This window comes from Plasmodium brasilianum, chromosome 13 (genome assembly GCF_023973825.1).
Source record: "Plasmodium brasilianum strain Bolivian I chromosome 13, whole genome shotgun sequence".
NCBI classification, from domain to species: domain Eukaryota; phylum Apicomplexa; class Aconoidasida; order Haemosporida; family Plasmodiidae; genus Plasmodium; species Plasmodium brasilianum.
This window is the reverse complement of record NC_090126.1, coordinates 1,049,653-1,066,619: the sequence shown is the minus strand read 5'-3', so window position 1 is coordinate 1,066,619 and position 16,967 is coordinate 1,049,653. Positions and strand designations below refer to the sequence as shown.

General features: G+C 26.4%; 1 protein-coding gene and 1 pseudogene across 2 annotated transcripts; both read right to left on the bottom strand.

The window, feature by feature from the left end:
- Positions 1 to 189: 189 nt before the first annotated feature.
- Positions 190 to 6,707, bottom strand: MKS88_004904 (uncharacterized protein; the record flags this gene model as incomplete). Its single annotated transcript, XM_067218118.1, has 2 exons — positions 190 to 433; positions 640 to 6,707. 2 exons carry the CDS (start codon positions 6,705 to 6,707, stop codon positions 190 to 192), a joined length of 6,312 nt encoding a protein of 2,103 aa, XP_067071283.1.
- Positions 6,708 to 8,400: 1,693 nt separating this feature from the next.
- On the bottom strand, positions 8,401 to 16,378 carry MKS88_004903 (annotated as a pseudogene). The gene is made up of 3 exons: positions 15,421 to 16,378; positions 14,261 to 15,352; positions 8,404 to 14,201 (listed from the first exon to the last, which is right to left on the bottom strand). Coding segments are annotated over exons 1-3 (7,848 nt in total).
- Positions 16,379 to 16,967: the final 589 nt, after the last annotated feature.

The window sequence follows — 16,967 nt, the reverse complement described above, 5'->3', positions numbered from 1 at the left end:
ATGCGTCTTCTTTTATTTATTTTTTTGTCTGCAATGAAAGCAAAATAAATAACTTGAAAATCTTTTAAATTTATACGTTCAAAATATTAAACGATTAAAAGTTTAAACGTTTAGACTTTTAAAGTGCGTGCTATTACATACAAATAAGAAATAATTTTGAAAAAGGGAGAGATTTCTTAAAAAAAAACCTTATGTACCTTCTTTGTACTTTTTCAATTCTCTGATATATTTAATAAAGTTTAAAATAATTTTATTTATATTTTTATTAAAATTTCGTAATAATCCATTTTGTAATATCAAAGTCAGTTGAGTTAGTTTTGCTACAACATTTTCGCTAATATTTCCAAAACTCCCATTTTTTAAATGGACCAATCCTTCGAGAACGTCATCAAGCTCGCATAAGTTAAACATAATATCTATATTAATTTTAAACCTGTGAAATAAAAAAATGGGCGATGTGAAATTATTTATCAAACATTCGGAGAAAGCGTATGTATGCATGTTCGCCGATGCATTTATATACAAATGTGAATATATTTATATGTACACATATATACATATATATGCGCGCAAACAAACAAAAACAATATATATATATATATGCATGTGCATCCAGCTTTGCGCAAATCTTTTTCTCACCTCCGCTGAACGAATGACAGCAGCTCTTTGTACGCAAATATATCGGTCACCACCTCGCGTAGGAAACCATTTGAAATTTGAAAGGAGGACAAATAATTACACACATAATCAGGCTTATTTTTAGAGAAGCAGATATAAAAAATAATTATTAACAGTTCAGGATGTACATTAAATTCATTTGCACATAATGAATATTTATGGTTGACGTATAGTGTTGTTATGTAAAGCCACAAAGTATTTTTTATATAAGGATTTATATAACTTTTTAAATTGTCTATGAGATTAAAATTTTTGAGGAGCGAAAGGATGTTATAAAATTCGCTTATACTTGTGTTCTTTTTGTTCCCAAAAATGCGATTTATTTTATTTAATTCATTTAAGTAACTGTTTCTGTTACCGATATTTTTTTTTTTTTTGTACATACTTAGAGCACGCATAATTTTTATACTTAATATTTTCTTACTTTTATCCTTGTTTCTTTCCTTACATTCTTCGTGATTTAAAAGAGAAATATTTAAAAGACTTTTATTTAAATCACCTGAGTTACTGTAAGGAAATATGTAATTTTTCTTCACTTCATTCAAGTCACGAATTTTCCTGTAATATTTGGAAAGTTTTTTCTCGTGATTTTCCATGTTGTTGTGTTCACTCAACTGAAATGCTCGAAGATTATTTAAAATAATTTTTTCCTTTTTATTTTTTTGTTGTCTTATATCCTTTTTCCTTCTTATATATTGTGAGTATAACACTTTTTTCATCTTTTTCAACTTTTTTAAATATAGGACTGCATAATTTTTTATATAATATAAGCTTTCATTATAAGAATTAAAAAGTATATCGTCAATGTTTATTAATTTTTCTGTACCATCTTGTTGAAAATTTTCTTCCTTTTTATCATAATTTTTCCTTTCCGCATAATTTTGTGGGTTATTTAATTTTATTTTATTAACGAAAAATTGAAAAATATATTTTTCACTTGTACTAATGGCGTACCTGTTGCATTCTTTTTCCGGCTCTCCGACTTGCGATACTCCATTTTGCGCCTCTTCTGTTTTTAGCTCCCTCCATTTGGACCCCCCCTTTTTGTGTATATCAAAGGGGAAGTTATGCTCCTTACTAAATACTGTGCATCTTTGAATTTCCCTTTTCAGAAATAAATGGTCAAAATAGTTTATATGCTTATTTTTTTCCTTTATATAATTATACAACTTCTCATTTTTCACAACTGAATAAAAAAAGTATATGTTGCAAATGAATAACTCGTTCATATCGTTCACACATATGTATAAATTATTTTGCATCTTTTCAGTTTTTTCCGTTTTTTCCTTTTTTGCTTTATATATATCTAAAACTATGCAAGGACTCTTGTAAACTGTTAACACCACTTTATTTTTATAATTACTTTTTAGATTCATCAACAGGAGGTCATACTTTTCTTTGTATAATTTCTTTACCATACACGTAATTCTTTTTTTTAGCTTGTTATAATTAATATATGTGTTATAATACATATAAGCATAGTCTACATCGAAATATTTTTTTATTTTCTCGACTTTATTCTTATATATAGCTATTTTGTATTCCTTATTATATTTGATATATTCCTTCTCGTATTTAACCCTTTCCATCAAAAGGAAATTGAAAAAGCTGTATCTAGTTTGTTCAAAAACGTGCTCTAAATTTTTATTGTTCATAAAATAAAAGTATAAAAATTCAAAATAGTTTATGGCGTATGTTATATTGTTACTTATATGTATATAACTATTTATCAATATCGATTCGTTCAATTGTCTATATTTGTAAATTTTATGAATGTTAAATGAGGTATCTACTATATTGCTAATGATATTAAATAGCTCACGACCTCCCGATGGTACACTCCTGCTATATTTACTACTAAAAAACTTGTAAACAATAAATTGACTTTCCTCTTTTGCGCAGCTATTTATATTATCATTGATATAATAAGATAATTTTCCTTCCTTGTCCCCTTCCAAACTTTTGCAATATGAACTATAAAATTTATCCATAATAAAGGAATCCTTTATATGCTCTTCCCTATCCTTCTTCATATTGTCAAAAACACTTGTACGAAGAGAAATACCTCTAATAATACTGAAATAGTACAAGTTAAAATAAAAATCAATAATTATAGGTTTATGCATATTTGATAGGTTTAAATAATTATGATTTTGTATGTTTAAAAGTACTGGAGCATCTTCATACCTTTTCAGAATTAAAAAATAATTTCTTGAATTTTTTGATAAATTTAACAGATCATTGTTTGACAATGTATACTTTCTAAATATATTTCTAAAATTTAGAAAAATAAAATATTTAATAAAATGCAACCTGTGCATGTCATCGGACGCGCTTTCCCCGTTCTTAAATCCTTCATGTGTATCCTTAATATCATTTCGATCGCGATGCATATGAGACATACCACCTCTCTCGTAATTTGTATCTCTAAAACTATTTTTCTCATTATATTCTACATTGTAAAAAACGTGACTATGAAAATGGTTTATCATATCAATCAGTCGGTTATATTGTATCCGCTTCTTCGTCATGTGTACCTGAACGTCCTCGATGAACACACTGTTCACCTCGATACCCTCAGATGAAATATCAACACACGATAATATAACTTTCAAAATATTATTCTTTAATAACTCTTTAACAAATTTTATTTCATATTTGTTTAATTTTTGGTTAATTAAAAAAAGGCCTTTTGCTAAATATTTTTTAAAATTCAAATTTTTGTGTATGACATGTTCATATTTTTTTAAAAGATATCTGCACTTTTGCATGAACAGTTCATCTAAAACATCCATCCGTTCATATAGCTCCGTCGAAAAATTTAGGAATGTTTCCGTGTTAAATATGTAATAAATACATGGATATATTTCCACAACTTCCGTTTCATTAATTGAACTGTTATCATTTTGTTTTATTATATCGTCTTTTTTCAAATAAAAAAATTTTAATTTATTTTCACAAAATTTACTTTGCTGTGGAAGAATTACCGCATGTTGTGTCTTGCGGCGCACATATGTTTGATTAAAAATATGCTGGTCTCCATTTACAAGATAATTATTACTACCATGTTTCCCCTCAGTATCGTTCGGAATTTCCCCTGTTTGTAGATTATTCCGTTGTTGATTTTTTAAAAAAGAGAAATTGCTATTTTTCCTATGACAATTTGATAATATAGTTCTATCCGACAAAATGTCTTTACACTCATATCCTTCTTGTTCATTTATACTATCAGCCTGATAAGCAATATGCACATTCTTGGTTAATATATTAATTTTGTCTTGTAATTGTAAATTTTCCTCTTTTGTTATGTATTCCAGATCAATAATTTTTTTTTTAAAAAATATACTTCCTTTTTTTTTTTTATTAACAATGAAATCTATATAATGCGATATTTCCAAGTTGTTCATATTATATCTTTTTTTTTTTTTGAAAAATCTCCTAGCTATATTTAATTTTCTTTTTATTTTTTTATCCTTTTTTTTTAATTTGTTTAAATTATACAAATTATGTTCTTTTAAATAGTTGATAATAATATCCTTTCTGCAATTTTTAAATAGTAGCAAACTTTTCGCTGCTCGTTCATTTGAGATATTTTTTTTTTTATTTTTTACAAGACCAAGAATCTTGTTTTCTACTGTTGTAATTTCGACGCTCGATCCAATAGGTCTTTTTTCCTTCTCTTCTGCGCTCTGCTTATTTGAGCCGTCATCATACGCATCGCATATTTCATCAAGTTTCAGAATAAATTTTTTATGTAATACAAAAAAATGCTTATTTTTTGTTAAATTTAAAAAAGTACAGTTTTTATGGATATTTTCAACCCATATTTTAAATAACTGCAAATTGAAATGTTTAGAAGACAAAAAATATAACGTTACTGCTCTTTTTTCATTCCAATTTATTATTGAAAAAAGATTCTCATATAAGTTTTTTTCAATTACGCCAGTTTCATAATTATATTTTAAATTAAAATCGTCCAAAAATATTTTAAATGTGTAATCATAGCAGTTTCCTTTTATCTCCATTGCAATATTATTGCTGTTACGAGTCGGGTTTGTAAGGAGCTTTGTAAATAGCTTGAACAAGTTGGAGCATTCTGTTGCACTACTTACCTTGTTGTTCACGTATTGTTCAAAAATGTTAAGTGAATTGTTATTCCAATGGAAAGACAAGTTTAAAAACTCTTCATAGGATAATAATATTATAAAAGAAGAATTATCGTGGTGTACATATCTTTCATAATTAAAAAAACTAATGCACTCATTTTTATAAATACGTTTTAAATACGAATAAAATTTTCCCATATTTTCATCATTGTCCCTATAGAGGTAAATAATAATCTTCTTCTTTGCAACATCAATTGTGTTATTTTTCTGATTCAAAAAAATAGTGTCGTTTTGTTCTGTTCTTTTCTCCTCACATTGAACATTATGGAGCAGTAACTTTACGTCCCCTTGGTTTAAACTGTCCTTGTTGGTACTGTTATCACGACTGCTACTATTATGTGTAGTACACCCATGTGAAGTGTCAATATGCAATGAACCATTACCTACTTCACGATGACTTGTAGAACTATTGCATGTATCATTAATCTGGTCATAGTTATCATATGTAATATTTCCTCCACCTCTCCCTACTTCAAAAAAAAGGTAATAAAAACACTGTAAATGGAAGAATAACCTTTTTTCAAGATCATTTTCACATTTAATAAGAATATTATTTTTTATGAAATATTCCCTAGTGCAATTATTCTCATGCAGATAATTTACAAGAAGGGTATCCATCCATTTGTTAATAAACATTAAATGCAAAGGGATTAACCAAATTTTCAGAATAACCTCCGTACTTTTATGACTGAACGAACGATTGCAATCCTTTTCAGAGCAATTTATGCAACTATTTCTAAAGGAAACATCTGCTTTATTTATTTCATCATGTATTGTACTATGAAGCTGCTGCATGTAAAGTTGATCGTCTTTTTTTTTGTTTTTTTCTATATATCTTTCTCTCAACACATTCGTAATGACACCTTCTTCTTTCGATAAATTTCCTTCTTCATAACTATGTATCTGTAATTTATAAAATAAAAAATTTATTTCTTGCAATAACCTCTTCATATCTTTATCTGCTACGTAGTTGTATATGAAGCTGCTTTTCAAAATATTATTTATGAATGATTTAACATAAACTACATTATATCCTTTTACGCAACTATTACCACAGTCTAACATGTTGCAACTGCTACAACTTGTGTTCTTATTTTTAAGGGAAAAAACGTTATTAGACTTGGTTAATTTGTGCATGCTGCTTTGCTCAGTGCAAAAGAAGTTTTCTCTCCCCCAGTAAGTGAATGTCCTAAACAACTTAAACCTGTTACGCTTAATTTTTATATTGTTAGTTGATGAGATAAAAGCCTGAGTAGTAGTTTTACCTCTGTACGTAACATGCTTTACGTTTTTAAAATAATTTTTGTTCGCAATGAAAAAGGTATCACCTTCACAAACGGAGTTTACATTTTTCAAGGAATTTAACGATCCGCTCTTTTCTTTATTATTTGTAATAATTAATTTTTTCGCATAGTTATCTAGCAGTGCGTTATTATTACTATCACTATATTCATCATTATCATTATTATTTTCATTAACGTCGTTACCATTTATATAGGTTGTACATACGCTTGGACATTTTCTTTTTATATAATTACACAGGTAGTAATTGAAACAGCATGATCTTTCCAAAGAAGAGGTATCCTTTATGTGGAAACCTACCTTCTTTAACAAGGTAAAACCAGTCCTTTTAATTTTTGAAAGTACATTAATATTTTTTAATTTTGAAAATATATTTTCTATCTCACTTGTTGAAAACTTATTACTACTTCTGTAAAGCTTATACTTTCTCTTATTAATTTTAGTTTTAACATTTAGTAATAATGAATCGGCCTCTTTGATGTTTTTACGATTACAAAATTGACTGCTCAATTTTTGCCAAAATTCCGACACAAAAATGAGAATGAAAAGGTAACATATCATCTCATTTTTACGTAAAAATATATGTGCACACAGTTACACGTAACTACATGTATGAGAACCGTACATATATATGTGTACATATGAATGTAGGAGTTAATTATTTGAGTAGGGTAAAAAGCACATCAATATAACAGTATAACAGTACAGCAGTTCAGCAATTGTACGATCTACATATAACTTAAAAACTGCTGTTTTTCCTGAAACTCCTTTGAAAGTCATTCTTCATACAACTCCGCAATGTATGCACAGGGCACAACATGAATATATACGTACGTACATTCATACATATATATATACATGTACATGTTCACTAGTTAAATGCCCCCCTTGTTCTGTGAAGTGCTAAAATGTTAATGACAGAAAAAAATAAAAACACCTTTGGAAAAAAGCATTATGTTGTTGCATTCTTATTTACCTTAATAACTTTATTCATGTTAATTTAAATAATCACATTCATGAATACAAAAAAATGGAAACAACTTTTTTTTTTTTTATCACTCCTCATTTTTTACAATTTTAAAATTGTTTCAGCCTTATTTTTGCTGAAAGATATTTAACTGCTTAAGCTACACAAAAGTGTCAAAGTATTCACTTTTAATATGTAGCCTATACAAATAATTTTAGAGGTAAATTACTTAATATACTTAATAAAAAAACTAAAAAGAGTAAACAAATAAGTGTAATGTTTTATAAAAAAAAAAAAAGGAAATAAAAATGGCATATTCAAACTTGAATTGGAAAAAAGATTCTTTTGCGTGAAGATACATACATCACACACGTATTAAGTAGTAGGTGTGAATTGGTGGTATTTAAGCAGTGCACTGCATATATATATGCATGACTATATATGTATGCGCATATACATATATATATATATATATATATAGGCACGTATATGTTCTTTATTTTTCTATATCGCCGAACAGAAAGCACACTTTTTAAAAGAGGGCTTACACTTCAAAATTGGAAAGAAAAAAAAAATTAAAATTTAAAATTGTTTAATCTTCAAAGGCATTCCTCTTTACAACGAAAAAATGGCAAATCTTGATTTACATATATACAAATATACAAAGATATACTGCGCTCCAAGTATATTGATGTATATTGAATTGCTCGTAGGTAAACCATGTTATATTTCACAGAATGGGTATTTATAAATTTTGAAAACAAAAAATTAAAAATAGTTTATCATAAAAAACATAAGCTATGGAAGCAAACAAAATTGGATGACAATTATTATAATAATTAGAATGTAGGCTCACTTTTTCTATAACACTTTTGTAACCTGAAGGGAGAACAAATGTTCCATAGATCACCAGTTACAGGTTAAACAAATATAAACCAAAAAAAAAAAAAAAAAAAAAAAAAAATACTCTAAGGTATCTCCATAACATTTAAAGTTCTATTGTAACCATACGAATAAATTGTTGCTTAAAAAAAAAATGTCCTTCACAAATTTTTTGCCATACGTTTTACAAAATTTTTACTGTTTTTTTTTTTTTTTTTTTTTTTCCTTCATTTCAGGAACACACACACAAAAAAATAATCTGAAATATTTTTCGAATATAAAATGTGTGTTGTGTTTTCCTTATCATTATGGACTTTCAAAATGTAGTTCTTCATTTTAGTTTACCAGTTTGTATACAACTGACACAGTTTAATACTTCAGTAACAGTCGCCTTATTCCCTTTTACTATAACACATTGATTACATTTCCATTGTTGCACCTAATAAATATTTCTTTGTAATATGTATAAAATTTATGGTATGTTTCAAATAGTTCATAATTAAAAAATGGGAATTTATAATCTTGTATATTGCTTTGTTTTGTTAAAAATAGAGAAGATTTATAAAAAAATTTATACGAACACATCAGGAAAAAGAAAGAATCTTTAATCCTTTTTTTTTGTTGAATTCCATTGAAAATTCCTATACTATCTCCCTCATTTTTCCAATAATATAAGGCTTGTTTAATATAATAACAAATAAGGAATAAAAAAAATTGTCTTTTATTTATTTGATCAAATAAATTATAAAAATCATTTTTACTTCCAACCACATTTTGATATGAATTAATTTTCCCTTTTTCCAATATTAACTGATCAGATAACCCCTCAAAAGTTTTTCTCTTTTTTATACATTTGCCATATGAGCTATCCATTTGCACAGTCGTATCCGATGCAACCGAATTTGCATAGGATGATATTTCGATTGATTTCTCATTTTTTATATTTGAAAAATATTCTGTTATTTTTATTTGGTTTTTCATTAGTGGAATTTGTTTTCTCGCGCATTTTTTTTTTGTGGAATTAATACTTTTTTTTTTTTTTTCACCACTGCTATTGTTGACGTTATAGTTTCCCTTATAATTGTAACTGTTGTTATTATTGTTATTGTCATTGTTGTTATTATTGTTATTGTAACTGTTGTTATTATTGTTATTGTAACTGTTGTTATTATTGTTATTGTAACTGTTGTTATTATTGTTATTGTCATTGTTGTTATTATTGTTATTGTAACTGTTGTTATTATTGTTATTGTAACTGTTGTTATTATTGTTATTGTAACTGTTGTTATTATTGTTATTGTCATTGTTGTTGCTACTGCTGTTTAGAATGCCGTAATGGGATGCTCGTCCCTGCATGCCCACCACATATTGTGAAAAATTAGTGTCTTCAAACATAGGAACTTTATCTTGCTTCTCATGAGCAACCACCCTTGAAGGGAAGGAAGAAACATACTTTATACTGTGGTTTTGTTGTACATCATTTGGACTTACCGAATCGTCTGCAGAAATGAAAAATTTGTCTAAATTATTTACTTCGTTTGCATTACTGAACATATCTGGAATAGCAGAATTTATTTTTTCATAATTCTGTTTACTCAGTTTTCTTTTTTGAATAGTACAAAAGGAATTTTTTTTTAAATTTACATAATAATGATATTTTTCTATTAGTTCATTTTTTCTATCGTCTTCACGCATTTTTGCACAATGAACACTTAAATATTGTAATAGTAAGTAACCACACAAATAAAAAATGATTCCCATAACATTTTTATAACATTTTATTTTTTCAAAATTGTTCAAAATTTCAACAAGTATATTTGAGGAAGTAAACAAGTTATCCATTCGGAGTTCAAAGAGACATAATCTTATCAATGAATTAATATATATAAGATTTAAATGTTTGGAAAAACTGATATTTGCGCAAGTAATAATTAAATTTTTGATAAAATAAAAAGGTTTATTAAACATATTTACCTTATATTCCATATATAAATCTATTATTGTTAATAAATTTAAACATACATGTACATAATTATTTTTTTCTAAAGTAAAATTATGTTTACTCATACTTTTATTTTGAGCAAATATAAAACAGTTCGTTTCAAATAATTCTTCAGGTAAATAATAACATTTTTCAAAATTATAAGCCTTATAATATTCTGGTTTAACATGCTCATAATAATTCAGTCTATTTCTATATTGTTGTATATTTACTATAAATTCATTCTTTTTATTCATGTAATTATCTATATATATTTCTCTATTGATTTGGAAATGACGTAAAATTGTTTCATATCTATGTTCTATTTTGTTTTCTATAAAATGGGTGGTATCATGTTTGTTCTTACAATAATTCTCCTCCTTTACAGTAACAAATCTATTCTGTTTAATTTTTTTATTTTTTTTAATTCTTCCAATTTCGTTAATTCTTCCAATTTCGTTAATTCTTCCAATTTCGTTAATTCCTCCAATTTCGTTAATTCTTCCAATTTCGTTAATTCTTCCAATTTCGTTAATTCTTCCAATTTCGTTAATTCTTCCAATTTCGTTAATTCTTCCAATTTCGTTAATTCTTCCAATTTCGTTAATTCTTCTGATATTTTTAATTTTGTTTTCTCTTCCCCTTTCATCTGATGCAGCATCATATGTACAACTACTATGCGTTTCATCAAATGTCTCTCCTCCCATCTTTTTCTTTTTACTGTTTATGTTTTTTCTATTTATATGCATTAATATCTTGTCTAAGAAATTACTTCCTAATGATGGCGATAGCGATTGCGAATCTTCTATATTTTTATTTTTTTTTTTTAAAAACACAAAATCGCTCTTTTCTAAACAATTTTCGCTCGAAAAATAATCAAACACGTAATGCATACTACTACTGTTACATGAGTTATCCGAATTGTTTGAATATGAATCTACATCACTTTCGTAGTTACTCTTTTGTATTTCATATGTTCCATGTAGAATACGATCAGTAGCAATATAATCATTAGTACCTTCACTCCTGTTTATACTTAATTTTTCAAATTCGGATTTATCCTTTATATTATGCTCTTCACACAATGGCTGATCGAATAAAGCTGTCTCGTTGTATATTCTGCTATTTGAATAAATCCCCATCTTGTTGATATTAGCTCTTCCTTGGGTTATATGTCCATCTGTTCCTTTCAAATGGTTATTACTCTCTATGTTGGGCGAATTCATCTCTGTATTGTTAAACGACAAGCTACTCCTTTTTATTTCATTTTTTCCTGATTCGCAATAATTAGACGTATATTCCTTCCTATTATTTAAAAAGTACGTCAAAAAATTACTAAAAAAATCGCTTTTTTTTTTTTCCTTTTGCCACACATTTTGATAGCAATAAAGAGTCTCTCTCGTTTTTGATAAATTATAAATATAAAAAAATTCCTTAAACGTAGTTAGGTTAACTTTAATTATATTTCTTATATCTTCCGTAATAGAGTAAAAAGAACATAAGGTATAATTCGATATATTTAAAAAAATATACTGAAAAATTTGCAAATCATTATAATCCAAATAATTATAAAATCTATATAAAATCATTTTTAATATTTGTATAAAAAACTCTCTTAAATCTATTAAATTTATTTCATATAAAATCATATATATTAAAGACAGTAATACTTTGACTTTTATTTGATGATTACTTGGCCACATATCATTAAAATTAAATGTTTTGAAAAAATGTTTATAATTTTTTGATATATTATCTGAAAAAAAATTAGAACAAATATATGCCAAAAATAGGAATTCTAAGGAGTAAAAAAAAGAATCTTCATGGGAACATTTTAAGTTCCTTATAGCTTTGGAATCGTATAATAAATTTCTAAATTTTTGTTCATCCAAATCTTTTAAATGATTCTGTATATTTTTTCTCTTAAAATTCATGTTAAAGTAACATTCTATTTTATTTACTATTTCTTTTATAAAATTTGTTATATTACCTAAACTTTCATTAGGACTATTACTAGGTGATGGTAATAAATAATTCTTATTAAATGTGTTTCTATTAAGTGAGTTTATGCTTTTGTTATAATTGATAAGAGACACATCAGTGCTGTTTATTGTTTTTTCTAAAATATTAAAAATGAAGTTGAAACTTTTTAAAATCTTATTTATATACGAATTCTCGTGCCTATTTAGGAAGTTGTACTCTTTCGTATTTTCGCAAAAATAGAAAGAACCGTTATCGCAATTGTTGTTACTTTTGTAGTTATAACTGCACAATTCGTTTTTATAATTATTCCTGTTCCTATTGTTATAAAAAAATGTTTCATCGTACTTGAACGTATCAAAGTATTTCAGCGTGTCGTCATACTTCAACGTTTCATTGCAAAATTTGGACGAACTTTTTTTCACGCGGATTGTCTTTTCATCTTTGTCTTTTTCATCTCCCTTCTTCGGTTCAACTGTTAAAGTGGCTCTGTTAAATGCCTCGGAATAATAATTATAATTATTAATAATATTGTCCCTATTAACATCGTAACAGGTGTTAAGATCAGACTTTTTATACTTTATATTACTATTACTATTGTTACTTGTACGGACAGCAGCAGTAGCAGTAGAAATAGCAACAGAAGTGGTAGTAGCACCACGAGCATCCTTCGTACTGCCGTAGGTGTTAATATTCTTCTCTTCTATTCTGTTTCTATCAAAAAAATTAAATGCACTGAAATGATTTTTTTGATAAAAATAATTACTATAACAATTCATGGTTACACTTTCGTTCATTATTATATTATTTTTAATAAATTCAATTTTTTCAATAGGAAAAAAATAAAGATATTTTGATAAAAATGGGAAATTATATATCATATGACTATAGTAGATACTCATTACAGATAACAATTTAAAAGATGTAGGGTTACATAAATACTTTTTCAATAATACAAAACATTTATGAAAAGCCATATTTAATATTTCAAATGAATATAATATATTATTTTTTTTTAACTCAATCAAATAAATTTTATATAAAAATATTATTTCTGACGTTAGGGAAAAGGAAAAATCGAAATCTATCATAACCAACTTATACGCCTTATTTAGTAAGTTACATTCCAGATATATATTAAACAAATTATGTTCAATACTAAGTTGCTTTGAAGAAAATTTATATATTGAAACGTTCTTATATATTTCTGTTTTTCCATTCTGAATTAAACTCTGAATTCTGCTTTTGTTGCTATATTTTAATTTATATTTTTCATTTTCCCCGCATATCCCTAACCCTATTCCTATTCCTTTATCTTTATCCATACCTTTACCTTTGTCTTCCTTTATTTCAAGATACAAATTCTGCGTTAATACAAGGTACTCATTTTTTAAATTATTGTAAATGTAGTTTAACCCTTGTAAATCGTTCAAAAATTTTAAGCTCGGGTGATCACTATTACGTAGACTATTTTTTTTCCTTCTTTTTAAATTATATAAATTTTTTAAATTTTCTATAAAATTGTATATTTCTATAAAATGATATTGTGAAATTATGGAAAATATGTATTTGTCCAATGTATTACTAACATTACTTTTAAAATTTAAAGATGGCAAGGCATCAAATAAAAAAGAAAAAATGTTACTTTGTTTTTCCAGTTGATTTGAATTTATATACTTATTTAAAAATATATTAGATCTCTTAAAAAATATCTTCAAATTTTTTACAAATCGCTTCTTCGTCTTAGTATCGGGAAGTATTTTTTCAAATATGTTCAAATTATGCCTGACTTGTTCAGATTCATTATAGTTCATTTCTTTTATCACGTAATAGTTCGTGTTGAAGTAGTTGACGGCCCTGTTCATGTACCTTTGATGGGTAAAGTTAAAGTAGTTGTAACATTGGGCGTTAACATTGTAGTTACTGCTGATGCGAGTACTGTTATTATCGAGAGAATCTTTACTTCTGCAGTTGGTACAATTACCGTTCCTGTTTCTCCTGCTCTTCTCACTAACATTTGCGTTAATAGTTCTTTCATTTTTCTTGATGGACAAAGGAGATAATGTACATCTTTCTTTTTTAAAAATTGCATTCGTGCTATTGCTTTGCGTATATATCGCCTTGTATTCCTGTGTGCACACCTTATTTTTGTATACCCCTAAAATATTAAGCTTCTTACAATTTACGAAAGATTTACTGTTTTTTTTGAACATCTTTTCATTAATACTATAGCTATTATTTGTGTCTGTAAATTCGTCGATATATATGCGATTGTTTAGGTTTTTTTTTCTTTTGCTAACTAACCGAAGATTGCATTTTTTTTCTTCACTCTCATCATTTTGGTTAGTTTTTTTTTTTTTTTTTTTTTTTTGGAAATATTATTGGTATAAATATGGTCCTCTGTTTTAAATTTCTTTGCTGCTGTATTCTTGAGCATCCTTTGTAATTTATTATGTAAGTTAATATAATAATAATGAAAAAAGTTTATTTGTACAAGATATATAAAATTAATCATTTGAACATTTAAAAAAAAGTTGTCATAAAATTTTTTATTTCTTGTAGAGCATATCATATAAAAATAATCAAAAAGATTTTGTAGTAATATATATTTACTGTTTAAAATAATAGCAGTAATATTAGCACATTTATATTTTTTCATAATATCCGTTAAAAAGGTATTTTTTCCTTGCCTATTCGCTGAAACATTTTTACTAGGAAATTCATGATTTGCAATGATTTGTTCTGTGTTAAAATAGGTAGAAATTAATAAATTCTTCATACAAAAAAAAAAAAAAATTTTTATCATTAATTGTTTGTTAACAGTTACATTTAACAGAATATTTAAAAATTTAAACCAAAAAAAAAGCAAATTTTTATCAATATGAGTATATATATAACTAAATAATCGTTCTATGGTAACTGAATGAATAAAGCTATCATCAAATGTTTTTATATTTATAATACACTTATTAATTATTTCAAAATGTTTGTCTCCATACACTTTTTTAGTACACTCATGTGCAAATTTTTGAATTTTGGAAAATTTCCCTATTTTGGCCTTATTTAATGATATGTTGCAAAATAAGCAATTCTCATTATTTATCACTGTTATGTTATTTTCTTCATTATTATTACTATTACATTTATTATTATTATTACTATTATTATTACTATTATTATTATTATTATTACTATTATTATTACTATTATTATTATTATTATTACTATTATTATTATTATTATTATTATTATCATTATTATTATTATTACTATTATTATTATCATTATTACTATCATTATTACTATCATTATTACTATCATTATTATTATTATTACTATTATTATTATTATTATTATTATTATTACTATTATTATTATTTTTTTTTTTTTTTTTTCCTGATCCTTTAATTCGATAATTCTTGTGTTATTGCACCTTTGCGTTCGTCTGCTTCTCACCACTGTACATTCGTCCCATATTCTATCATCCATTTGGTTGTCATCTGCTTTGCTCTCACCTATCTTGATTTCGTCATTGTCTTTATCATCGTATAGATCACCATCTTCGTCTTCTCTTTTCTTGTGCATGTTAACGTATTTATTATTGGCCTTAAAAAAGTTGTGGTGCAACTTTATTTCCTCCTCCTTTTTTTCCTCCTTTATATGATTATAAAATAAATATATGTCATGAAATATGTGAAATTCTTTGTTATTTAAGCAAAAGTTTATTTTGACGAAGTATAATAATTTTTCATTTAAATCATTCATATCGATTTTATATTTAACTTGAAATTTCTCATTTAAATTACACCGAATATCATCATTCGATGACTCTCTCGGAGTTCTTGTACGAACACTCTTGCTCTTTCTAGGCACAACCTTGTCCTGCTTCAACCTTTCTACACTGTTCACATTTTGGTTTGCGCACACTTTCTTGCCATTAATGAAAATGTTAATGTTGCTATTAATGTTGCTATTAATGTTGCTATTAATGCGGCTATTAATGCGGCTATTAATGTGCCTATTAATGCGGCTATTAATGTTACCGTTAATGCTGCCGTTAATGCTACTGTTTATGCTACTGTTTATGATTGTGTCAGAATTGGCACTAGTATTCATGTTTGTTTTCACGCTAGTTTTTTCACTTGTAATCGCGCCTGTGCCCGGGTAAGGGTTAACATCTGAGTTTCTGTTATAACTGCTGCTAACTTTGCGAATGCATTTATTTTTAATAATGCTTCTTTTGTTGATAGCAGTAGAGCTATTCTTGTTTGTACTTCCCTTACTACTTCCCCTTTTATGCTTAATATTGTCTTTTAATATTTTGTTCCATGTGTACAAGAAGCAACCAAATATGAACGCCTCCAATTCTATGTCTATAAAGTTTATTTTGCATTTTCTCTTTGTTTTGTTATAGTAGTTCATTTTGGGAGCACATTAACTTTTTTAGTGATAATTTATCTCACTACTTCCTTCCTGTTCCTCTATTTTTTTTTTTTTTTTTTTTCGTTCTTTATAGTTTGCTTTAATTCTTCTTCTTTTGCCTCTTCCTCTTCCTTTTTTTTTTTTTTTTTTCACGTTTCCTTTGTGTATAGTATGTTACTTGCCATCACATAACCTGTGCACTATTTCCTTTTTGTGAGTACCATATGACAGTGCGTTTACATACATACATACATACGTACATACATACATGTACATACATACATACATACATGCACAAGCTGTTAAGTACTTGCATTGCATCACCTTTACTTTTTTCTCCTTTACTTCAATATCATAAATATGCAAGTATAGAAAATTTATATTCTGTTACTCATCGTGATGGGGGGGGAAAAAAAAAAAGAAAAAAAAAAAGAGATACCTTTATATAAATATAGCCAAAAAATGAATATTATAATAAATTTCTTCACAAACATATATACATATATTATGTATTATATACTTAGTATTTTTATTTTTCAAAAAAATGCTTAACTGTTATGCGCATTAACTTTGCAATTAAAGCAATGTA